General features: G+C 39.9%; 2 protein-coding genes across 5 annotated transcripts; one reads left to right on the top strand and one right to left on the bottom strand.

Annotated features, from left to right (window-relative positions):
- Positions 1 to 1,619: 1,619 nt before the first annotated feature.
- On the top strand, positions 1,620 to 8,098 carry slc28a1 (solute carrier family 28 member 1). Its single transcript, XM_040132723.1, has 18 exons — positions 1,620 to 1,748; positions 1,995 to 2,074; positions 2,153 to 2,229; positions 2,643 to 2,734; positions 2,900 to 3,089; positions 3,207 to 3,348; positions 3,581 to 3,694; positions 4,373 to 4,447; positions 4,547 to 4,627; positions 4,750 to 4,830; positions 5,035 to 5,160; positions 6,179 to 6,309; positions 6,410 to 6,578; positions 6,745 to 6,942; positions 7,039 to 7,120; positions 7,214 to 7,312; positions 7,418 to 7,523; positions 7,679 to 8,098. The coding sequence occupies exons 1-18, from the start codon at positions 1,655 to 1,657 to the stop codon at positions 7,797 to 7,799; spliced, it is 2,058 nt and encodes a 685-aa protein (XP_039988657.1). The 5' UTR covers positions 1,620 to 1,654; the 3' UTR covers positions 7,800 to 8,098.
- Positions 8,099 to 8,159: 61 nt separating this feature from the next.
- alpk3a (alpha-kinase 3a) lies at positions 8,160 to 23,830 on the bottom strand. 4 transcript variants are annotated; one of them, XM_040132718.1, is made up of 16 exons: positions 23,612 to 23,830; positions 22,300 to 22,410; positions 21,700 to 21,985; positions 21,275 to 21,307; positions 20,791 to 20,912; positions 20,169 to 20,286; positions 18,692 to 20,054; positions 13,072 to 15,589; positions 12,393 to 12,540; positions 11,703 to 11,830; positions 11,570 to 11,605; positions 11,190 to 11,464; positions 10,990 to 11,078; positions 10,669 to 10,886; positions 10,521 to 10,569; positions 8,160 to 10,405 (listed from the first exon to the last, which is right to left on the bottom strand). In XM_040132718.1, exons 3-16 carry the CDS (start codon positions 21,837 to 21,839, stop codon positions 10,066 to 10,068), a joined length of 5,577 nt encoding a protein of 1,858 aa, XP_039988652.1. In that variant the 5' UTR covers positions 21,840 to 21,985; positions 22,300 to 22,410; positions 23,612 to 23,830; the 3' UTR covers positions 8,160 to 10,065. The 4 variants fall into 4 exon arrangements, with proteins under 4 accessions (XP_039988652.1, XP_039988655.1, XP_039988654.1 ...); XM_040132721.1 differs by lacking the exon at positions 21,275 to 21,307; XM_040132720.1 differs by lacking the exon at positions 23,612 to 23,830 and having other exon boundaries at positions 22,300 to 22,423.
- Positions 23,831 to 23,877: the final 47 nt, after the last annotated feature.

The raw sequence follows: 23,877 nt of genomic DNA, 5'->3' as shown, positions 1-23,877 counted from the left end.
GTACCTAGGACTACCTGGTATGCAGTTGATACTGGGTGGATTTTCCCGGTGAGCTAGAGTAAAGTGGAATTGATTTTGGGAGGACTGCCCAAAGGCAGCAGTCTTATTCGGAGTGGAAGGGCAGGTTCAGCTCTAGGTCATCTGAAAGATCCATTGTCTCGGTAGCCCTCTGAGTTGGGACAGAACAGACAGTATGCATCACTGAGGGGGCTGGGTTTTGATTTCCTGTAAGACAGAATTGAGGGAGACAAGTCTCTTTTTTCTCCCTTCCCCGCCAGCCAGGCAGTACAGTAGTGACACCAAATCCCCCTTAAGTTTATAGACACACAGGCCCGAAGCACTTTGGAATCAGATACAAAAAAAAGAAACAAAGAAAAAGTTTTTAGGCAGTATAAACTTAACAGAAACAATGATGTAACATTATTTGACAGTTATGTGGCACATCCAGATACTGCATGTGGCCTACAGAGAGCCAGTGATTACAGCAAGGCAATGTTATTTGAAAGATGAAACAGCTTGCTTTTGGTAAACTATTTATTTTAAATATGTGTTTTAATTTGAGAATAAAAAATCATGCATACTTGTATAAGATTAAAGGGAACAATGAACACACTGAATGGTGAGATATTACCTGAATTCAGTTTAATTTTGCATAAATTAGGTCTTCTTTTTGTATTGTATGCAGTACAGTCATCCCCCAGCAGTTATATTCCTCACGCAATGACTGCCACGTCTAAATTGTCAGATGAGTCTGTTCTGTTGGCAAAATGAGTTGACGGTGTACATAAAAAGAATGTCTTGACTCAGTGAGCCAAGGCCTTCAGTGTTATGCTACAAAATCCGTTAGTAGGTCATTAACCTCTGCTAATGAATTTCAGGGTCTGCAAGGCTTTCTGACAACTTAGTGAACACAAATAGCCTGTCCTGGGGTTTTAAACAAGAATGAATGTTTATCACCTTCATCTAGACAGACTGAGCCCACACTGAGGGTTATGAACCGTTGACTAATTGGGAGACCAAATTTGAACTGCAGTGAGTAGAACAAATAGCTGCTTTTAGATCCAATTGTAAATTATTGCCCTGAAAGTAATTGCACAGCTATATATTTAATGGACCAGATAACGGCCTTAACTGATCTCAAGGCAACCTGAAGTACTTATTCTTCAAAACAATCATTTGAAGAGATGGGATTTTGTCATAGAAGTTAAATTGACATTGTTGACTTTGACCAACAAAAAGACCTCTGTGTGTATCACAGCCTGTAGTTTATTCACATGCTTATGACAAATTAATTTTTAGGAAGTCATCTTTAGAAATAGACTTTTTTTTGACTTGACTGAAGCAACTGTGAAGCACAAGCTCCTAAAGATAAGCACATTCATGACCTAACCACTGCATTACTTCATCCCTTGTATTATCAACTACATATGAGCTTTTCTGGCTCAGAGTCAGTTCCAATCAATTTATATATCTGAACAAGAATTCACACTTCATCTGTTGCTCCAGGGATTTGGCAAACAATGAACTTGGTCAACATCATGTGTAATCCCATGTTGCTTCATAAGGCCCATGAAATAATTTCTGTTGCATTATCTGTAACTGTCATGGACTTCCTGCGACAGATCAGAGCAGCACGTAACGTGTCTGTTAATTAATGATCGGAACTTTCATAGAGGTCAGAGTATATTTACCTGCAGTGTATTTTACAGCACCGCATTTGACAGCCGGATTGAGGAAGCTCAAAATGAGTAAGACAGCAGCTCTGCCTTTCCTTGAATGAAACTGTTTGTTTTTGCAGTTGTGAACTGATATTTTTGTGCACCATTCCTCACAAGATAATCCTCAAGGACTCTGTGGATTTAATTGAAGGTTCTTTTATCTCACAAAGTACATAGAGGCACAGCTTGTTACTTGTTTGGCCTTGCGGGTTGTTCAAGCTGAAGCTGCTTTCCTAAAATCTGCCGCAAAGATCTGAAGAATTGTTCTTTTTTCAGACGAAAGCAACAGTGTCCAGATGCAAATTGTGACCGACGCCAAAGGAAATGGCGTGGACAACCAGGCTTTTGAAAGAGAGGTATGTGGCACCTTTCATTTTTAAAGAGAATGGCACAACATGATCATTTCGTAAAATAAAATGCCTTTATTTTCCTAGGAGGGCAACATTACTGATACTGACAGCTTCACAAGGCAGCCTAAAAAGACTAAAAAGGGACTGGGATCATATCTAAGGTGTGTTGGTTCAAGTATAAGTCGTTGCATTTTGTAAAACAAAAGTAGCTATTGTTTTATTTGTGGTTCAATACTTCTGAGTAGTACAGCTGGTGTAAAGCATTGTGCCTCTGCAATGCTGATCTTGTTTATGCACTTTGCAAAAAGTGGTGTATGTGCATAATTAACATATATGAACAACACAAAATCTGCGAAACCCTTTTTTGAGCTACTGTAATCTTTGAAATTTCTCTCCTTGTGTGTTGAAATTTGATCATACTTCAAACAAAAAATAACAATCTTGGGGAAAATATGCATTACTATAGAATTATAAGAAAGACATTTTTTTGCTCACTCAAGAGAAGGATATTGGAAAGAGGATATTTTGCTCAGAATCGGACCTTGGAATGAACTTAATTTGTTCTGCACTTCAGCGTAGTGTCCAAGCCAATTGATGTCACAGAGGATTACATCAAGTCTCACTCAAAAACCTTCAAATGCATTGCGCTGGGGGTACTTGGAGCAGGTAATGTTAAAATATAATCATTTGGGTTAAAATTTTACATTCTCTGGCAGTTTATGCACTGGTGTTGTCCTGCACACTTTGAGGTTTTATGATATTTTTTTTAGATGACTCATGTGAGTAGAGATAAAGATTTTTGGTCAAAAACACTCTTTTTTTGTTCTTTAGGTTACGTGGCATACTTCATCGCAGCCTGTGTATTGAATTTCGAGAGGGCCATCGCTCTTGTAGTCTTAACCAGTCTGGCTGTTGTTGTTAAATCATGTGAACTTTTGAAGCAGTATAAGGGAAAAAGCATCAGTCAGTGTTTAAGACCCGCAGTCAGATGCTTTAAATCAAACCTGAAATGGATAAAATGGTGAGTGGATGTCATGTTTTCAGTTGCATTTTCCTCAGTGTGATAAAAAGCTACTCGCAGAGGAGTCTGTTAATGAGTGAAGGTGCGTTTTTTTTTTTTTTTCGTTGCACTTTACAGGGTTTTCATCTTAGCAGTTGTGGCCCTGCTTGTGGCGTGGCTTGTCTTGGACACAAGCAAGCGACCTGAGCAGCTTATATCATTTGGAGGTGTGTGCATGTTCGTCGTGCTTGAATTCCTCTTCTCAGCACACAGGACAGCGGTGAGTTTTACATTGAGTCAACCAGCGACATTACTCGAGGATGAATAATTACTGTTTAGAAACATGCTTGGGCGTTATCCCTCAAGTTATCTCTGTCTGTTTTGTCAAGACATTGGCCTTGTCCCTTTATCCTCTTAAGGTTTAGCAGATGTGCTTCCTTGCAATAGCACAAGCCGACTGATACACTGATTGTCAAACAACTTTGTTTTTTTTAAAAAAAATATATTTTTAGGTATCATGGAGGCCTGTGTTTTGGGGTCTCGGATTGCAGTTCTGTATTGGCCTTTTTGTCATAAGAACACAGCCTGGACTCATAGCTTTCGAATGGCTTGGAAAACAAGTGCAGGTATTAATGCTTTCTCTTTATAAAGTAAATAATTAACACTCTGTTTATAAGGAGGTGTATAAAAAGTTTTTTCTACTAGAGGTTTTTGTTCAAAATAATCATACAACTCACATTACCAAACATAGCAATAGCAGGTATTTGTACCTTATAAAATTCAATTATTTTATCAGGACCCCCGACTGCGAATACCATCCATTTATATAATATTAATAACATTCATAAATGTACATTTTTTTTATTCAACATATATCACCATTAGTGAGTCAGAAGTATAACACACCAAAATATAACCAAACAAAAAGAGTAGTATTACTGTGGAATGGGTTATCCAGCACTCATTTCCATTCACAGCCTACGTGATCATGAGACACACTTTGCTCGTACAACACCTTATTGACTAACTAATTATTTTCCCCAAATGAGTCAACCATACATGCTTATCTTTAGAGCTCCTTTATTAGGCTGTTCAGCGTTATTCTTGGGTCATCCAGGGGTTGAATCAGCAGGTTTGTTAATCACTGTTTATCGTGTGGTTAAGCCTGCTCTAGTTCCTCTTGTTAAACATAAATGGATAAGTAATTGCATCATAAATATTAGAAATGAACGGAGTGAGGAAATAAATAATCATTTGAAAGAATATAACTGTTATAATGTTTCTTCTTTGCTTTATCATTACAGATCTTCCTCGACTATACCAAAGCTGGGTCACAGTTTGTTTTTGGGGATCTGATCGCAGACATCTTTGCCTTTCAAGTAAGAGGAAGTGAACGACAATTTAGTCTTCACTTTACCAAAATTACAAATTATTCAAATGGAATGTCTTTAACTTTAGTTTTGTGATTTCATCCTCAGGCTTTGCCCATCGTTGTGTTCTTCAGCAGCGTGATGTCGATCCTGTACTTCTTGGGGATAATGCAGTGGCTCATATTGAAGGTGAAGCAAAGTTTAAACTTGTACCTCACAGCATCAGACACGTTCCTGTAGGTCTAGGTGAATATTGCTTACACCTGCAGTGATATACCGTGACCAAGAGCCATGTGTTTTTGTCCACGCAGATCTCATGGGTAATGCAGATAACGATGGGAACCTCTCCCACAGAGACCTTGAGTGTGGCAGGCAATATATTTGTTGGGCAGGTAATCGGGGCAAAGCCTGATGTCTTTCCAACACTATCTTTGACACTTGTCTGACTGCGTTTTGCTTTGCAATTTCATGAGTTTGAATCTCTCTCTTAGTTTTATGATTATATAACCATTGATAACTGGAGTAAAAAAGAAAATTTTAAAATACCTGCAATTACTCTGCTTGTATACTTTTACATCATGTTTTTTGTGTATTAGACTGAAGCACCGCTGCTGATCCGCCCCTATTTGGAGGACATGACCAAATCTGAGATCCATGCGGTTATGACTGGCGGATTTGCCACAATTGCAGGCAGTGTCATGGGGGCATTCATCTCATTTGGGGTAAGATGAAGCTGTTTCCATACCCAGCACATAATACACACACATATATATATATATGGTAATAATAATAAAAAGACATTTCATACAAAAAGATGGAATAGAAAGTGTTTTACAGAAGACGAAAAACAAATGAAAGAGAGAGAACAGGAACATAAAATTTAAGATTTTTTTTCAAATAATTGATATTTATATTTTAGGTGTAAAACAAAGTTTCTAAGTAAATGGAGGTTTACGTTTTCTTATAAAAGCTATAAGAAAGGTGCACTTTCTCAAATCTGTATAATATTAGAGGGGCTTCCTGTATGCATCTAAGGTACACTGGGGCTCCCTCTATTATAAACTGAATGCAGCGTCACTGTCACCTTCAGTCCTGGAGCGAGGAACAGTTAATATGAAAGTGACAGCACAGCTCAGGGATTTCTTAACTGTGAGGCCAGTGATGTAGTCTGGAGCAAGGAGGTGAACTGTCTGAAGCACCTTGAAATTAATTCTGTGGTCACAGTCACTGGAGAGATTTTAGTCTGAGAGTGAACAGTGAAATACAGTAATCAACACAGTAATCTTTGGTGTGCTTCAAAATTTCAACTGCTACCAGGGGTTACTCCCAGAGATGTACTGTTTAGAGAATGTGCACTAAGATGTGAAGTGACGTTTACTCTTTTGGCCAAAATCTCTGTTTTGTCCGTGCTTAACTGACGAAATCATGGGTAGCATGTTAACACAAAAAACACCCAGGACTGAACCTTGGGGCACACAAAAGGAGATATTCTTTCTAAACAGAACTCCCCGCTTAAAGTAGTCCTAACCTGCTTTAGCGTTTTGAAGCTAAAACAAAAAACGCAATAAAAATTGTAATTTGGACTCTCAAATTTGATGTTTTTTCTTTAGTTGATTGGCAAGTTTTGTTATTTCAGCGACAGTAAATCATGCAAATATCAAATACCGTGTCTATTGCTAGTCACTGCATAAAGTCCACAGCAGCGCCCTGAATTAAATGACGTTTCATTGTATTTTGCAGATTGATGCATCCTCCTTGATATCAGCCTCTGTGATGGCTGCTCCTTGTGCTTTGGCCATCTCCAAGCTGTCTTATCCAGAGACGGAGGAGAGTCCCTTCAACTCAGGGAAGAATATTAAAGTGGCTTCTGGGTGCGAATATTTGTCCCCTCATTTCTTCTTAATCCTTTCATGATTTTTTTTTTCTGCACTTTTGAGTTAATTGAATTTTTTTTTTTTTAAATCTCCCTAGAGATGAACAGAACATTCTGGAGGCTGCTAGCAATGGAGCAGCTGCTTCAGTAGGTCTTGTTGCTAACATTGCAGCAAACTTGATAGCCTTTCTTGCCATCCTCGCGTTCGTAAATCAAGCTTTGAGTTGGCTCGGAGGTATGGTGGGATATCCTGCACTCACATTTCAGGTACGTTTTAGCAAAAGACTGATTTATCTTCTAATAACTTCACAATTTAATTAATTATTCTTAAATATTTATGCTGACATTTCAAGGATTCTGGCTGGGTTTACTCTAAATTTAACAAATGCATCAAACACTATCCAAATAACCTTATGTAATTTTGTGTTTATAGTTAATTTGCTCTTACATGTTTATGCCTTTGGCCTTCATGATGGGGATACCATATGATGAGAGTTTCATTGTGGCTAAACTAATTGGCACAAAGCTCTTCCTCAATGAGTTTGTGGCTTATGAGAAATTATCGGAACTGAAGGACAACAGGCTCCAAGGACTTGATGAGGTTGTTGGAGGTGAAAGACAATGGATATCTGTGAGTAAATGCCCCCAGTTGGAGTCTGAATAGCGTAATTTTATGAGCACTACACAAAAAATGCTGAGGTAAATCATTTGGTTTTTCTTGTTACAGGTCCGATCAGAAATAATCACCACTTATGCTCTTTGTGGATTCGCAAACTTTAGCTCACTGGGTATTGTTATCGGTGGCCTATGTAAGTATTTTATCATCCCGTCACATTTTTGTCCTGCCCCAGGTCACTCTGTCGGTAATGCTTTTTCACACATAGTATTTTCTTTTACCATAGCCTCTATATGCCCATCAAGAAGACGTGATGTCTCGTCTATAGTGCTGAGGGCTATGATCACTGGAACTTGTGTATCTCTTGTCAATGCCTGCATTGCAGGTAAGAGCTTTTGAATTTTTAAGTCTCAAGTATTTTTTTTTAAGTGCACCTGAGGAGTTTCTTGCAGGGCAGTTTGACTGAGTAGCTCTAACTTTCTGTTCTCAGGGATCCTCTTTGTTCCTCCATTGGACTGTGTGGAGCTCTTCAAAGGGTCTGCTTTTAGTGCCACAGATGGAAACGTTCAAACTTGCTGTCAAGACCTCTTTCAAAGGTACGCATTTACACTGTCAATACAAAAATGGATCAACTGGGTAAAACGAGTGACACACTGGATTAATGGATTTTTAAATGTGTACTCAGGCAGTTGAAAATCTCAATGTGACATGAGGTAATTTGTGCTTACATCTTAAATTAATTCTTTTGCAGCACTGTAAACAACGGGACCATCTCATTCGAAGGCTCTTGGAGCAAAGTAGTAAATGTCACTATGTTTTTCTCTAAATGTTGTCAGTGTTGTGGTCTTCCTGATGTGGCAGTTTGTAAGTAGAGGAGAAAAACACATAGCAGTGTCTGTTGTCTTTTATTGTACTGTAGTTAATTGACATGTCCTCCATGTTTGTATATTTGTGTCACTGTTAATGTAAAAACGTAAAGCCTCTATGCATATCTTTTCAAACTGAATGTATCCTCCATGTTTTATTTTGTAAATTAATTCATTCAGTAAATTAATTTATTTACAGCCAAGGATTAAAAGGACATACCTTAAGAAATGTACCTCAGGAAATGTTCAGGGATCAACTGTTTGATGAATGTAAATATTTCAAATAAAGTTGAGTGACTCAGTTATTTTACAATGTTATTGATAATTATACATACAGGCATACTTTTTGTAAAAATAAAAAGCTCGGTAAATGAAAATGTGAATCATTCTTGGACACAAATGTTTTACACATTTATTTTTAAAAAAAAAACAAAAAACATAAGCTGACAAAGTGTACCATACCAAAGACAGCACACATTGTAAACACACATTTATTCACTCACTCACTCATTCACACACTCTCACACACATTCACTGGTTTTCTTCGCACTGCTTCAGATATTTAGTCCTTTGACTTTATGTACACATAAACAGTTTGTTTGCCTGACATCACAACTTAACATTACAGTGTTTTTATGATCATCAGCTGGTCAATATACACTGACTTATTTTTCTATTTCAAATATTTCAACTCCTTTTCAAAAATTTCTCTTAGTGCTGTGTTTTTTGGTTTTTTTTTCCCATTAATAAGGCTTCATGAAATTAAGTAACAACAGCTGAAGTTTAAGAGTGGCCATTTGGACTCATTTGAAGACTTTCATTGATCATTAACCAAAAATCCATTATAAAAATTCCTACAGATTTGTTGTCAAAGGGAATAGGTAATGTCTCTTCTTGTAAAAGGGAACTGGTGTCTGTTGGAATTTAACAATGAATACCTGTGCAAACTCATGAGAAAACGGAATAGTTTTCATTCTTATTCTAATCCCGCAGTCCACGCTTGCATTGCAACTTGTAAAAAAGAAATAGGCAGTGCTAAAGATTGGTCTGGTTACTGGTGACCAACTGTACCCTAACAAAACCCACAGCTCTATTGTTCAGCAACAGGTGATTGTTAGTTGCCGTAAAACTTTACAGATTTCATGCAGGGAGCTTTACTAAGTGATCAATAGGCATCTAAAAGTCCTGAGTTCACTCTTTGGTTATTTTGTTCAGTGTGCTTTTATCCCTCAGTCCATAATACAGGTCAAAACAACTGTGTGAACCTCGTTCAGCGGCCTTCCTTGCTGCTGGGAACTCACTCGTGCATTTGCGCGTCTGTGAGCATACGCGTGCCATACTTCAGGAGTTCACTGGTAATCCCCTTTACTGCTTATTGCTTTGACAGAGGCATTCCGCCGGCATATTTTCTAAGAGGACTGATTAAAGACACAGACGCCCGCTATAATAAACAATTACAAAGTACCCAAAAACTAATAAAAAGTAATGCCTAAAACAAAGCGCACACAAACATCTTTGACCTAAAAATGTTGCCGCTATTCCCCAGAATGAGCTCAACTTTGCTGTGTAAAGAAATGCTGCACAGGCAGTTCTAATGCTAATGATAAATAACATCTCCAAAATAAACTTACACCCTGCACACATATTGTACATCCTAGATGAACATGCAGCATTGAATATGGATACATTACCTCAATCGGTTCTCTGGCTGTGGTCATGTACATTTTATACTCCACAGTCCTCTAGATCAAAACACTAAAATGTTGAAATCCCTGCAATAAAAGAAAAGAGCGACTGCATATAGTATGACATATTTCAAGTTGGAGAGTTGCTTGTCCATTCATGGAGCTGATAAGACTCTAAGACAGGTGTTTGAAGTGATGTTATAGTGTTATGTTAACTCCAATATGGCCGTCTCCAACAACCCCAACTCCAATGTGTTTTTCATTCTCTAACAGTAAAAAATACAGACTTTTCTGTTTGGCACCTCTGAGCTATAAGGTCATAAACATTGTGCCCATCCCTCTAAACATTCTCCTAAACCTCTAACTATATTAAGAAGTTAACTGACTAGCTGGGAGGTGGGTGTTTAATAGTTGTGATGGCGACTGAGGAATTCACAGTAATTTTTTTTCTTGATAAGTCAGGCCTTTTTCTCATAACTCTTACTCCTCTAAGAGTTATGAGACAGGTCAGCGTGTCCTTGCTGGCTTTGGTAACTGGAAAGAAACAGGTTCTACTTAACCATTAAAAGCACAGCAAGCTCTTCTTCCTACCGCATTTCAAGAGCACCAACAGTTTCTTCAGGCCCGGCTTTGGCGTCTGATTTATTGTCCTCTGTCTCCTGAACTTTTCTCGTCACCTTTGGGCTAGAATTTACCTTTCTAGACATCTGAGGGCTGTGTCCTTTCCGCTGCAGCTGTGGGCTGCCAGAGCCCAACTTGCGGTTGAGAAGGGGGCTCCTGGAGCTCTTCATCTTGCTGGGTTGCTGCAGGCTATCCATAGACTTCAGGGGGCGCAGGCCAAGAAGTCCACAGTAGTAGTTGCACTGATGCTGTGTCAGGAACTGTTCAAATACTTCAGGAGAGCCATACGCAGTTAATCCTTGGTATCTGAAACACAGACGACAATTTTATTTTAGCTATTCCAATAGCAACAGCAAAAAACATTTCCATGTATTGAATATATCAAGGATTGAAATGATTTGGATATATATCAAATACAAACCCTTTTGACTTGGTCACAACTCTAACATTAGTGAGCTTTGTTTCAACGCCTGCAAATACAAATCATAGAGGATTATTAATATTAATGTATCTATTACCGCTAATTGATAAATGATTAACTTCGTTATCAACTTGTACGTGTGGCTTACCCTCCAGCCGAGTGACGAGTAAATTTCCATGCGTCCATTGATGGATCCAGTGCTGGAAGGTGCTGCATTTCTGCTCCACCTCAGAAATGGTTTGTGTAATCAGCCTGCCTTTAGGATCCATCATACAATACTTGAGGAAGACACCGTGAAGATCAGCCTCCACTGTGGCATATGGCACAGAGTTCGCAGGCCGGTACATCAGATATTGAGGAATCACTCTGCATGCAACACCAAAAACATAGTGGGGTGATCATGAGCAGTATTGTACATTTTAATAGGCATAAATGATCACAGTTACTGTATAATTAGTGTGGTACTTACTCTAGTGAAAAGCCAAAGTTCTCAATAACTCTTGCTTCAGCCGCAAAGATTTTACAGTACTCTCGAATCATGTTTTGGACTTTGCATTCCTGCCAACGCAAAGAATGTATTAATTCAGATGCATGTACCATGTTTGTATTCACTGGGGATTTACGGGGGGCAATTTAGATTAAACAGCAGGAAATAAAGCCACTACTTACTTGCTTAGTAATCTCTAGATTTCTCTCTGCAAGGATGCTCTCTTGTTTGGTCCCGTAGGCGATGGGGTTTTGAACTTTGATAATGCAGTTGCTTCCAGAATCAAAGACAGGGTCCAGGCCATAAATAACCTTCACTCTGCTGGCTTTGTGAGCGCAGCCCTCCCCGATGTGCACTGTCTCGGTCATGATGCGGCCAAAGTACTTTTCACCCCAGCTTCCACAGTTGGCTAGGCCTTTGGCGAACAGCAGCGGGGTCATCTCGATCTCCTCTCCAACTAAAGAAAACCAGAAATAGACATTCACAATGAGCAATAATTTATTTTTTATTTTTTTTAATGTAAAAAAAATGTATTCCTATTTTGAATTTCCAAAAAGTTTACCTTCAAAATCATCTTTTAGTAGTATCTCAGAGAGAACTGTCAAACAGAAAACACACAAAGACTCATAAAAGCATAACTGATATTGTTAGATTTAGACTTCAGACTGGATTTCTTCAGGCGTACTGTATCTTACTGTCTACGCTGAGCAGGAAGTCAGTGGTGTCAGTCCCGTAATCATTATTGATCGTACAGCCATATACCCCACAGTCTTGGCTGGTGGCAAGCACAATAGCCAGTGCTACTTGGCTCTCATCACCTCCACTTGAGGACGAAAAAGGGAAAAACACTTAGTCATGAACATGGCAAGCTGACTGGCTCCTCAGATTTGTACCTAACTTCAAAGATCCAACAACAGCCCACAAGGTGTCACTGTGACACAAATGGCCATGCTGCTGTGGCAGCAGTCTGCTGACACAGCAGCCAATTGCACGTATATATAGACTTTTGATGCTCCCTGGAGATGAGAAAAATATTGTGTCAGGTTACAGTTTCTTTGCCTAGCCCGAGATTCACCTCTCTGTGTCACAGCTGTGGGGTTCACAGTCACATGAGTTGGACGTCTCTGCAGTGAGAATATGAGAATGACAGAAGGCCATGGGATGCACTCTGAGGCCCAAATAAATCCTGTTCATCCTTGTAGCATTATTGTTTCATATTTGGAACCTGCCCAGTTTTACCAGTCATGTTGGCGGGAAATCCTCAGAATAATAGCAGCGAAAAAGGTGACATTATTAGGTTAATACCTATAACAAATTGAACACCATGGGATATTGCTGTTGATTAGTTTTCCAGGTGGTTAGAGTAGGACAAGGAGGGGATTTACCTTCTCTTCACCTCTAGTATTTCCTCCTCATCTCTGTACCACTTAATGGTGGAGTCACTGAGCACGTTGAAGAACTGGCACCACAGCTTTAGGTGTCCAGAGGCGTCCGGGAACGGCTCTCCCCTGATCTTACGGATGACCTGTGGAGCTGGTGGTGCATGAGAGAGAGGGGGTATCCAACAAGGGGCCCAAGGCAAACATATACTGTGAGAGTGGAGACTTTCTAATGTTTCCACTTTCTCAAGTGCCAGTGAACTGATCAGATGATCATGCTGACAAACTTCGAAAAATATGCAAAGAATATCTTAGAATCATTTGTATTGTGATATATCTTGTGGAAACTAAGTGAAAAAAGCTAAATCAAACAAGTCAGATATGTTACACTGTAGAATGTCATTTAACAGCTAATCACTTGTGATTCCACGGAGCCCGAGTATTTATCCATATTGCATTTATATTTTTGGTTTATAATAATTACTGAAATAAGATATTGCTCATAACTTATTTACTTATGCTACTTGTGTACTTATAAACAAGTTGATGCGTTGTGCAAACAAGTTGATACGGCTCTTATTGGAAAACCTGCAGAACTTCCACCTCCCACTTGTTCACTCAACGTAATATCTCCACAAGATAAAAAAAAAATCCATCTTTTGGGCCTGAATGACCTTATTTTTACCTTTCAAAGGGTCTAGCTTCTTTTGAGCTGGTTTTTCCTCTTTCTTGGTGACTGGCTCTTCTTTGGGAGTCTCCTCCACAACTTTTGGCACCTCCAAGGTGGCCTTTCTGCGGCTCAGTAGCGGAGAGCGCCTCTCCATTGGTGGAGTGTTTTGTCCTGTAGGAGCTTGTAGTAATGCTGCTCTGCGAGCCTGGCTGGGTGACATGTAGGGGGTTTCCTTCTTGCCCTGATTGTCTAGCACGCCAACCACTGCTGCCTCTCCGTCTTCTTTAGTTCTTGGGATGAAGATTTTACGGCGAGCTCCGGAGGCCAACTCCTCGGGCGTGGCGGAGCGTATGAGCGACAGACTGTCTCTGCGTTTCAGCCGGGGACTGCTTTCACGGGACAGGGATGATGTTGGTGTTGAGCCTCCGCTGAGATCTTCATCTGCCTTGTCACTCTGACGATCACCCACAGTGATTACAGGGACAGCCGTCACAGCCTCATTGTCTGAGTCTGGAGCAGCTTTGGGCATGAATTTGCGAAGACTGGCTGGACTCAGGGATGGGTGTGCTGGGGGTTTAGAGCTGAGTCTCTCAATAGAAGATCTGTTTCTTTGGAGGTCCTCAACGGACACAGAATTCTCTCTCTTGGCCTCTTTAAGGGGTTTTATCCTCAAGATTTCAGGGACAATGTTGTCTTCTGTTGTTTTATTGAAAGATGGCACATTGTCACCAACCTTTGGTATTAGAGCTTCATATGGCGAAGAGGGAGTGTTCTCTCTTATGCTCTTTTCCACCACTTGTTCAAGTTTCTGTTTTCTACTTTGGGTTTTTTCAGGCTTTGCTGTCATTTTATTATCAACATCATGCTTTGTTCCCTTTTGCGTGTTAGCTGAAGTTTCAGTTTCAGTCAACTCACTGCGAGCTGACAGTCTGAGTCCAGGATCACTTTTACGACAAGTGACAGAGATTGGTGGCACCACAAACAAAGGCACTGTTGGAGTTTCAAAAGGCTGCAGTGTATGTGAAACACGGGCATTTACAAATGCATCATTCTCCTTGTCATCATTATACGAAACATTTATAACAGGAATTGATGCACAGTCCATGTGAGGGAGCTGTTCACTGCTTTTCACGCGTGGCTGCTCCTGCTGAGACATTTTTGTCTCGTGATGCAATTGTGCAACTTCCTTTACTTTCTCTGGAGGCGTGAGGATATAATCATTCTGCATACTTTTCTGTGTGGGCAATAAGCCTGGACTATCAGTCATACTCTGGTCAAGGATTATTATCTCTGACACATGAGTTACATCATGTTTTTGCAAACTAGCAGGCTCTGACTCTGGTTTATCTGGTGCCAAAACAGTTAGCGGCAGAGTGCACTCTTTGAGCTCAGGCTCCATTATTTCAATTTTTGGGATTACAAAATGTTCATTTGGCTGTACATCTGGCACAGTTGGTTTAATATCTGGGGTGTCTTCAATAGTAGATATTTGGATTTGTGGAATATTCTCTGAGGGCGAACTCAGCTGTCTCTCACCACCATCTTGATGTGCAATTTTACTGAGTTCTTCCAAAACATTAGCATTACTTCCCTCGTTTTGTGTTACTAAAAATATTTTTGATTCGTCCAACTCCTCTACTCTCTTCTCTGTCTCTACTTCAAACTGTAAATGCTCATTCCTTGCTCCAGTGTTTTCACTTTCTAAAACTGCGTGATCCTGTGTGCTTAGATTGTTACACAAGTCACCTTCTAAATCTTTCTCTAAAGCAGAATTCAATACCTCTTTCAAGCCACTTCTCTCTTCACTGCCTCTAAAATCTGAGCTTGAACTCTGTATTTCACTGAGATTGTGGACCTCTGCACTTTCCTCTACTACAGAAGGAGTGCATGCATGCTGTACTTTTAGGTCAACCTTCTCTAAACTCTGTGGAGCTGCAGCAGGCGGAAATCCTACATTCATTTCCTGAATCAGTGAAGTACATTCAGTCTCTTCTTTTACATAATGTGTCTCTGCAGTGTATGCTGCCACAGCAGACAGAGGTGAAAGCACCTGATCTGGTGTTTTAGATTCACATGGCTCTATTCTCTCTCCCGGTGAAGATGTTGTTAATTCAGTAATTTCAGATCTTTTTATATCTGAGCACGGCTGTTTGCTTGATTTCACTTCAGCTTTCTCTTCCTCACATAACTCATTGGAAAAACAGCCTTCCTCTGTGTCAGGTTTACCGTCTTTGCCCATCTTATCAATACTCAGCTGCTCTTCTCGTAACGTTTCAGTGGGTGCTTGTCTAAGGCTGTGGCTGTCTGACACTGAGATAACACTGTCAGGGGGAGTCCAGCTATCTTCCAAACTTGTGAGAGTGGATATGGGGGGATATTCTTCTTCATAAGGAGCTTTAGTCTTTGGTGAGACACATATATCTTCCCTGGGTGAAGACTCATCTCTTGCAGCCTGGTGATTAGACTGTTGTGAAACTACCAGGCAATCTGGCTCTTTGACAACCGGGACTACCTGAGAATATTTGTCTTCCATCTGAGGGAAAGTAAACAGAAAAAGGATTAGTACTTCAAAACTTTCAGTGGCAGCTATGGCAGTGTTTGTCTTTCACAATCAACTCCACAAAAAACAGTTGTTGGTTTTACTCCTTATGCATGAAAAATATTTTTTACTAGTTGGATTTGTTACCCTCAAAGAGACTATACAACTTAATAGAAAAAAAAACATTCAGCATCATGTTGAGGAGTTAAATTATTATTTTTAAGAAGCTTGTTGTAGTGAACTTACTGCAGTGACCTTTGACAGTGTGACACTGCGACAATTTTAGACTGCGACAAGTTTTTCGACCATAAATCAACAGAAGCATAAACAGTGACAGTTTCTGTAAAATACTGGGTATTACAATGCAGTGTTATATCCCTGAGAGACAAGAAGAGGACTATAGTCAGTCTTTAAACAAAGTTAATTAGTTAATCAAAGTTAATCAATTATTAGTTGATAGGTAAACACTAAATAGTTCAAAAAATATTCAGAACATCCACAGTAAGTTAATATATTCTTGTGTTTTATGACCTGTCATCTTATTTCAGGGACTTCTTTACCTCATGTCACATGCAAGGTGGCTGAAACCAAGTGTGTACACATGCAAGGGTCCAATAAAGATTTTTGAACAAACAGGGTTTTCTCTTTTTTAGTTTAATTTTTTTGTTGAATTTCTCAATTAAGTCCTAACTGGACACCCATTTTATAGTAATTGCTATGTCAAAAAACAAACTACTACTGTGTTTGCTTTGTACTCCTGTACTCTGTGTCTTATGTCAAAACATGGTCGGGGGAATTCCCACATTTGACACGGATGTGCTGTTTACACAAAAAATGTGCTGGGCAGTCTCTTGGCAAGAGACCAGTCATAACATGTATGGTAGTTTCAAATAAATCTGTTTTTCACATCTGCATAAAGCATCAAGCTGACGACACTAAACTGTAATTGACAAAGCAGAACGTAGTCTGACTTTGATGTGAAATTGCAAAACTCTCAATTTTGATATTCTTGAAAAAAAATAATTCAAATTTGAGTATGCCTTGTACCGAAGAGAAAATGTATAAATACAGTTTTATAAACAAAGCTTTGAGGTATATATAGAAGTGTTGTAGGGTTTTCCCCCTTACTGCCCCTGTTTTTTGCTGTTCACACCATTACAATTTATGCAGAAGAGTAATGAAGCCACGCGCCGTCTCGTGACAACATGTTTGGCTGGCAGTGACTACTGAGAAAAAAAGAAGTTGCTGCTTTCAATGGAAGGGAGCGGGTGTCACTTTCAGTCTAAAAATGAAGCTCTGGTAATCACAACACGATCGTGTGTAAATAGATGTCGCACTCGTGAGAAAATATTGTTCAGATAAAAGGGCTGACTTCCTCCAGTTAGTCATCCATATGGTCTCACGTTGTGCCAGCAACATAGCCAAGGTACAGTTGTAGTCTCGCATTAAGGACGTTTCTCTGCAGGTGGACAATACTTAAACACAGGGAAGTGAAAGAGGAAGTGACTTCACTTCCCTTTTCCACATGTCACTCGGCACCATATAACTGGATGATTCACAAACTCAGAAAACATTAGGATTTTAAGAAATTATAGGATCTTATTGATTCTCAGCAATAACACATATCAATATGTCAGTGCAGTTTTGACCTGGATTATAATAATCGCATAAACTTTCAGAAATGATTACATACCATCACATAATTATCACCTGATTGTAAAATTGAAGACAAAAAATGCAGAAACAGAAATAAATTTTGAATAACTTTTAAGTGGGTTTTTTTGTTTTGTTTCGGCAACTAAAACCATCTGTCCATCACTTCAAGCTTAGAATGGTTTCTGAATATTAGCCCATGCTTATAAGATTTGGTCATTATGCCAGTGAGTTTCAATCCAATACGGCCATAAATTCCACCGCTTTTAGTGCAATATTTAATGAGTGTCACTCTGGAAACAGCAGAGTCAAATGAGTTCCACATGAAATCTGAGAATTTTATGGTTTTCTTTGTAAATGTTGTATCTTTTTGTTTGCCTCTTGTTTAAAATTTAAGGGAAAGGTGTAGGCACTGCTTTAGATGAAGATACAGGGGTGTATGTTTGCAATATAAACAAAAAAAATCAGCTTTATCACTTCAAAGAGAGTCATAAAACAAATCCATATTAAAAAGCCAAGAGTTACATGAGATTAGATTAAATCAGTACAGCCAAAAATATAGCAAAAATTATAAGTCACTAAGTAGCTCTCTTACTGTATGGGGTATACTGTACACCACATTTATCATAGCATGATAATCCTAAACCTGCACACGTGACAGACATGAAAGAATTCGACGAGCTGGACACCGAGATGAAAGAATTGCTGCCTTCCTCCCTCTTCTCTAAATGAGGAAGAGGTTTATTTTAAGATATGGGGGACAGTGAGGAATGTGCCCAAGTTGACGAGGCCCTCCTTTCATGCCGAGACCTGCCGCAGAACTCGCTCTGCTACCTCTCATGCAGACCACACAGCCCACTGTCGTGCAAAGCCCTGTTTGTAACATGAGAACCAGTTCTGACATTCAGGTTTCATCATGATCTCTGACGCACTGGTGTCACACTCAGCGCAGCCAGCATCTGAGATATTCCCCATCCTATCTTACGGTGGGCAGTGTAGATACACAACACCCCCCACCCCCACATACATTTAGTGTTAGTTGCCCCGTTCTTATGGCTCCCTTATGTTTCCCTATCATTCCCACACTATCTTGTTTGGCTTGTTGCTCTTGAGTGATAGTGACGCAGTAAAACCACAGTCTAACGCAGCCTGGCTGACTCACTCCACCAGTTGCTGATCATTATTATACTGTATGTTTTAAAATGGCTGTATTGTCTGACTTCCCCACACAGTCCCAGGAATGTAACATCTAGCTTGTGAATGGTCACCTGCTTTTTATCTACCACATTTACAACCAGCAGTGGCTAAAAGCCTAATCTGTGTCATAGTTGACATACTGTAGTTGAGGCTTAGGCACTGCAGTAGCTCATCTTGTCACACAAATGCAGTCTATATATAACTCCCAAGTGGCAGCCAGCTGACCTGCAAGACCGCTGTACGTACCTCAGTGAGAACTTGAAGCCCAGACAATGACATTTCTTCGGCCGGACTGCTGCTCCCTGCTCCCACCGACACCTCCATTGCTTCCACAGCATCATCAGCCTCCTTGACACTTTGGCCTGTGGACTCCTCTCTTCTCTGAGGTGGCAATTTATGAGCTGGCGGCAGGTCTGTGGGTGGAAAACTGTCTTCCTGCTTATATTCATGCGTCTCCAATGACACTGACTGTTGTTCTATATCCAAACTTTCTGAAGACTGCTTTGGTTTATTCTTTTCCATAGGCACAAGGACCTCTGTGCCAGGCTTGTTCACATCTGGATTACATTCCAGTTGCAGCTGAAATGACGGTGGCATTTCCGGTTGAGGGGGCTGAATTGAGTCATGGTCAAACTCTCTCTGCTTGTTCTCAAGGTGATCCTGAGAATCCTTCTTACTCTTGCCAAAGAAGAAGTCTTTGACCGTGTGGAGCATAGAGGAGATGGAAGCCTGGATGTTGTGGTGGTCGTGATCTTTATGAGCCTTGCTCTGATGTTTGACTTCTGAACCATGTTTACCGTGGGCTGTTGTATGCAACATCTCCAATGGCCTTTCTCTTTCTTTCTCTCTTTCTATGGCCAACTCCTCTTCTCTCCTTTTCTCTCTCTCATGCACTTCCTCTAGTGCTTTTTCGTGTTCTTCCCTCTCTTTTTGCACCTGCTCTTTCTCTTTACTGTCATTTACAATAGGTATGTTCATCTCTTCAGGTATCTCCACTTGAGAGGAGTTCTGTTTCTCCTCGGCAGCCTGAGACTGGAGAGTGTCTGCCAGAAACTGTGCCCAACTGATTCCTCCATCATAACAGTTTTCAGCTACATTCCCGATCACCTGGCTTCTGCTACTGCTGCTGCTAGTGCTGTTGTTAACCCCAGCATCTAGACCATTTGAGATCTTTATTTTCTTTTTAGCCAAGGTTTCCACAGATGGAGGTGTGTCCTTCTCCAGGGCACTGTCTATGGATGTGACAGGGGCCGTTTCCATAACTTGTATGCTAACTCCATTAGGTACTGCAGCTGCTCCCAGTTGTTCCCCGGCCTCAGGCTCCTTGATCGCTGGCCTCTCATTCGGTGGTGGGACGGGCCGCTTCCTTGGAGGGCGTTCTGGGCTATTCTGCGGTTTGTCTTTCTTAATGTTTTCTTTATCCTCCCTCTTGTTCTGCTCCTCTAAGTCTTTCCTCTTCTTCTCTGCTTTTTGCTTCAGCTTAGCAAAGAACCGCTGGTGGATCTTGTACTCGTTCATGGTGCCAACCTCCAGAACTCCCGAGCAGGAGACAATGCCTTTACTATTGCTGGCTGAGGCCTGATAGATGGCTGCATCATCCAATGTGCAGCTGAAAACAGAAACGCTCATTAATCTTATGTAGTATTAATCTTATATAGGTGCATTTCTACTAATTTGAACAAGTGTAATAGATGGGTTATTCTTGCAAGGTTGTCTTACATACTTGTAAATTTGGAGGGTGTGGGTTTTTCCATTCCGATGAATTTCATATTTTGGGAGTCCACAGTACCGGTCCATTTCCATATCATCTTTATACCATTTCAGTTCTGGAGCTGGGTAACCTATAGACATGGATAGAGTATAAGGAACTCATTGCCTCTTGGTAATAAACATTACATTCCTCATGCCACAAAGTACTATTTATGTATATCTGTTAAAAACACGAGGCAGTTTGTGCTAAATATTGTCTTACATGAATAACTAATTGTTAAATTATACAGTAAACAAAACACAGTATAGAGGCTTAGCATGAATGTGTTTTAGGCTGTTGCATCATGCTTGCAATGTGTCACACAAGAACAGCTGCTGCTGTTGGATGGGCCCACCCATTAAATCTGCTTGCAGTTAAAAACACAACATCTTGGAAATCTAGCTTGAATGTTATGCTGCCTGTTGTGTTTGAAGAGCAATTCAGAAATTATAAAGCATTTCATTTGGTGCCTTCAGGGTTCCTTTGTTTTCAGATTAGTCACACATCCTGTCTCCTCACAACAGGAACAAGCTGTAAAGTTTCAGCTACTCCAACAAACAACACGCAGACGCATGCAAAAATACATTAGGCCTACCTGACACCACACAGGTGAACTTCACATTACAGTTTTCTGACACTGCCTTTGATTTCAAGGTGGTCTCAAAGGACGGCTGTATGTCCTCGGTCAGCTGAGCCATCACGCTGCACAATGTGCTCCTGGAAGGAAGCACTAATGTATTAGAGTATCAATTTCTTGCTTTCAAACAGTAGACGGTATCATTTCAGTGACCTCTCCACCTCTGTGCAGTACATTCCAACTACCCAGGAAAAGGATGTTAATCTAAATTTCTGGTAGTGAATACAACATAAAAGAGTGAAACAGAGACTTGTGAGATGTCAAGCAAAACAAAGTTCTCAATCCAACACTGAAACCGATGTTGATCACTAAAACTGAATGCAACACTGGACAAACTGGACGCTTACATTACACAAAACGTGTGTAGATTTCATTCTTGGGGTACACCAGTTTTTGTGGTTAAGATGTTAGTTGGTAGGAATGTTTTAAAAGTATGGATTACCTCGTTGGCCTGTAGTGAGAATACCTTGAATAGCTATTCAGAGAGGAGGCAAATGAAGGGACGTCAGTGATCAATTAAGATCTGTGTGTTTGGAACCCACCTAATTAAAATAATTTAATAACTGCCGTCCTCTTTTACAAAATGAACATCTTGTTATTCTCGTGGTTTGTAGATCAGAAACAAAAACACAGATAATTTACGTGATAAATGTGATTTTTGGCCCACAATGTGATTTGATGTACAAAAAAATCAATGGTTTGACTCACTTCATCATTTACTCTTTCCTTACTTGGTCTGTCTGACCCAGATGCTTTTTCTTGACCACTATGCAATATAAATCTGTTTTTGAAAATACAAATGTGCTTCACAAGAAACAAAGATTTACATGCTCTGCATATACATGGCTTAGATATGAAGCTGCCTACCTGTTTTCAGGTCTAACATTCGAGAGATAAGTGGTGCGGCTTTCTGAACGGCCATTTGAAGAGCTGCCCTCCTCTTCACTGAAACTGCCTGTCCTCCCATTGCCAGAAAAAGAGCGAGCCATTGGCCTTCTGGAAGACATTGTCCACTGAAGCGATTCACAAAAAGTGTAAGATCCAGGGTTAAATGTATCACCCACAGTATAAAACTGCTCTGTGTTCACGTCCACGTCCACAGCTTGTCAAAGTTCAAGGCTCAAATTGAATGGTGTTATCCATGTAAAATCCCCTGGAGAAGAAAAAAAGAAACTTTTCACATTGGTAGCAAAACCTGTTGGAAGTTGATGAAAGAAAGTACAAGATACACCCTGGGATATTTGCTCAAACAAAACTCAAACACACAGTTCAGACCCAATGCTTGTCCTTTCTGACCAAGCAAAGTACTTGCATAGGAGCAAGTTATAAATAGATCAGCTATCGGGTTGTGGAAGGGCTGTTAGTGGTCAAACACAAACCCAAAACATACTATTTACTTGTGCTTATTAAGAATATAAATCAGGGTTTTCCCGGTCACCTAAAAACTTGGTAAATTTTCCAACTTACCATCGAGATGTTGTCAGTGTTTCTTTGGAGCCAGAGTCTGTGAAGAAAATCTCTGCAACTGCCTATCATAGACATGCGTGTGTCTCCAGCAGGGGACTATTTATAGCAGGCCTACAAATAGGTGCAAGAGCACATCAGATTTTCCAAAACTAGACTTAAGACTTGATAAATAAGTCTAAAAAATAAACTGAATTTCGAGTAAAAGCTAACAATTTCAACCAGGACACATTCCTAAAAAAAATACATCATCAGTGGTCACACTGGAAAAAATTCACTGCTTTGTTTTGATCCGTCTTAATAAAATCCGTCTTAAAGGGCGTCCCACCTTAGTGAGACACTGAAGTGGAGTGGATGTGGACTTCCAAAACATGTTTGTAGAATATGATTCACGACCTAGCTGATGACAGCCAGTGGAATAATTCCTATGCTTTGCTCAAGGGTTCCTAAAGAACAGCTCCCCTCGCTTCATTTTGCAAGACATGGGCAAAACATAGTTGCCCACTTGCTGCTCACATGTCACCTCTATTAGACAAAAAGGCTCATCTAGGCTCATCTGACGAAATCTATACTTTGATTTAATGGTGTAAGGGTATATTAGAATATCGAGGTGTTAGTTATGTTATTATTTTAGATTGATTTATTTTTATGGTTTTAGACCATTCTTGAGTTGTTTTACAGTGATATTTAATTTGTTTCTAGGTAGAAATCTTTTACACAACTGTGTTTTATTTACAATTTACAATGATTTACAACTGTGTAAAAATTTTATTTAATTTTATAATTGTATTTTTGTCTAATACTCGTTTGTCTGTGACTTGTAACTGCTTAGATAATGGTTCAATGAAATAAAAAACAAAATGTAGCTTTAACAAACAAACATAAATCAATCTCAAGTCCAGCGAATACCTCTATTTAAACCCAGTACGTTTTTGTAAAAATGCTATACAGGGGATATGTGGAGGGGATGCCAAAAATAATATTACATATTCGATTATATGTTTACAGGTATACAAAAAATGACAAACCAGTACAAATTAAACATTAATGAACATTTAATTTGAATATTCTTCATTTAAATGCTTTGATAATTGGTCAATTGTGGATCATAAACTTAGTGAAACATTTTAAGAATACGAAAGTCTCTTTTTTGTGTAAGTTAATTAGCCTTTTTTATGACTTAAATACATCATTAATTGTCAGGCACCAGGGTTAAATCTATAGGATTCCTCTGCCTCAGCAGGAGTTCGTCCGGTTTTAAAGGCACATTTGTGCCTCTCTCCGGCCTCAACCTCAGCCTGCGACTGTACCACACCTGACAAGGTGACAGATTGCTCAATACCATAATGGCAGGAAGAGTGGCTCTGGGCGAATCTCCCTTTCCAGATTCATACCGATCTCACCGGCGCGGATTTCGTCTGTCCGGGTGGTTTTCAAACGAGGAGACATTCTCGTTTTAAAAGTCAAATAAACGTTTACGAGCGTAGGCGAGTCACTCATCGTGTCCGACGGGCTGCTCGCATATTAGAGACCTGACGGTACTGTGTGTGTGTGTGTGTGTGTGTGTGTTCTGTGTGTGTG

Source organism: Xiphias gladius, chromosome 8, assembly GCF_016859285.1.
Source record: "Xiphias gladius isolate SHS-SW01 ecotype Sanya breed wild chromosome 8, ASM1685928v1, whole genome shotgun sequence".
Taxonomy (NCBI): Eukaryota; Metazoa; Chordata; class Actinopteri; order Istiophoriformes; family Xiphiidae; genus Xiphias; species Xiphias gladius.
The sequence above is the reverse complement of the archived record's forward strand: the minus strand, read 5'-3'. Positions and strand labels throughout refer to the sequence as shown.

Coding starts and splice junctions, on each gene's coding strand:
- slc28a1 (XM_040132723.1), top strand. CDS start 1,655: ATGATCGGAACTTTCATAGAGGTCAGAGTATATTTACCTGCAGTGTAT. Junction 4,628..4,749: donor TGCAGTGGCTCATATTGAAG/GTGAAGCAAAGT, acceptor TTGTCCACGCAG/ATCTCATGGGTAATGCAGAT. Junction 7,121..7,213: donor TATTGTTATCGGTGGCCTAT/GTAAGTATTTTA, acceptor CTTTTACCATAG/CCTCTATATGCCCATCAAGA.
- alpk3a (XM_040132718.1), bottom strand. CDS start 21,839: ATGTCTTCCAGAAGGCCAATGGCTCGCTCTTTTTCTGGCAATGGGAGG. Junction 20,055..20,168: donor CACACCCTCCAAATTTACAA/GTATGTAAGACA, acceptor TTCTGTTTTCAG/CTGCACATTGGATGATGCAG. Junction 11,606..11,702: donor CTTCCTGCTCAGCGTAGACA/GTAAGATACAGT, acceptor TCTGTTTGACAG/TTCTCTCTGAGATACTACTA.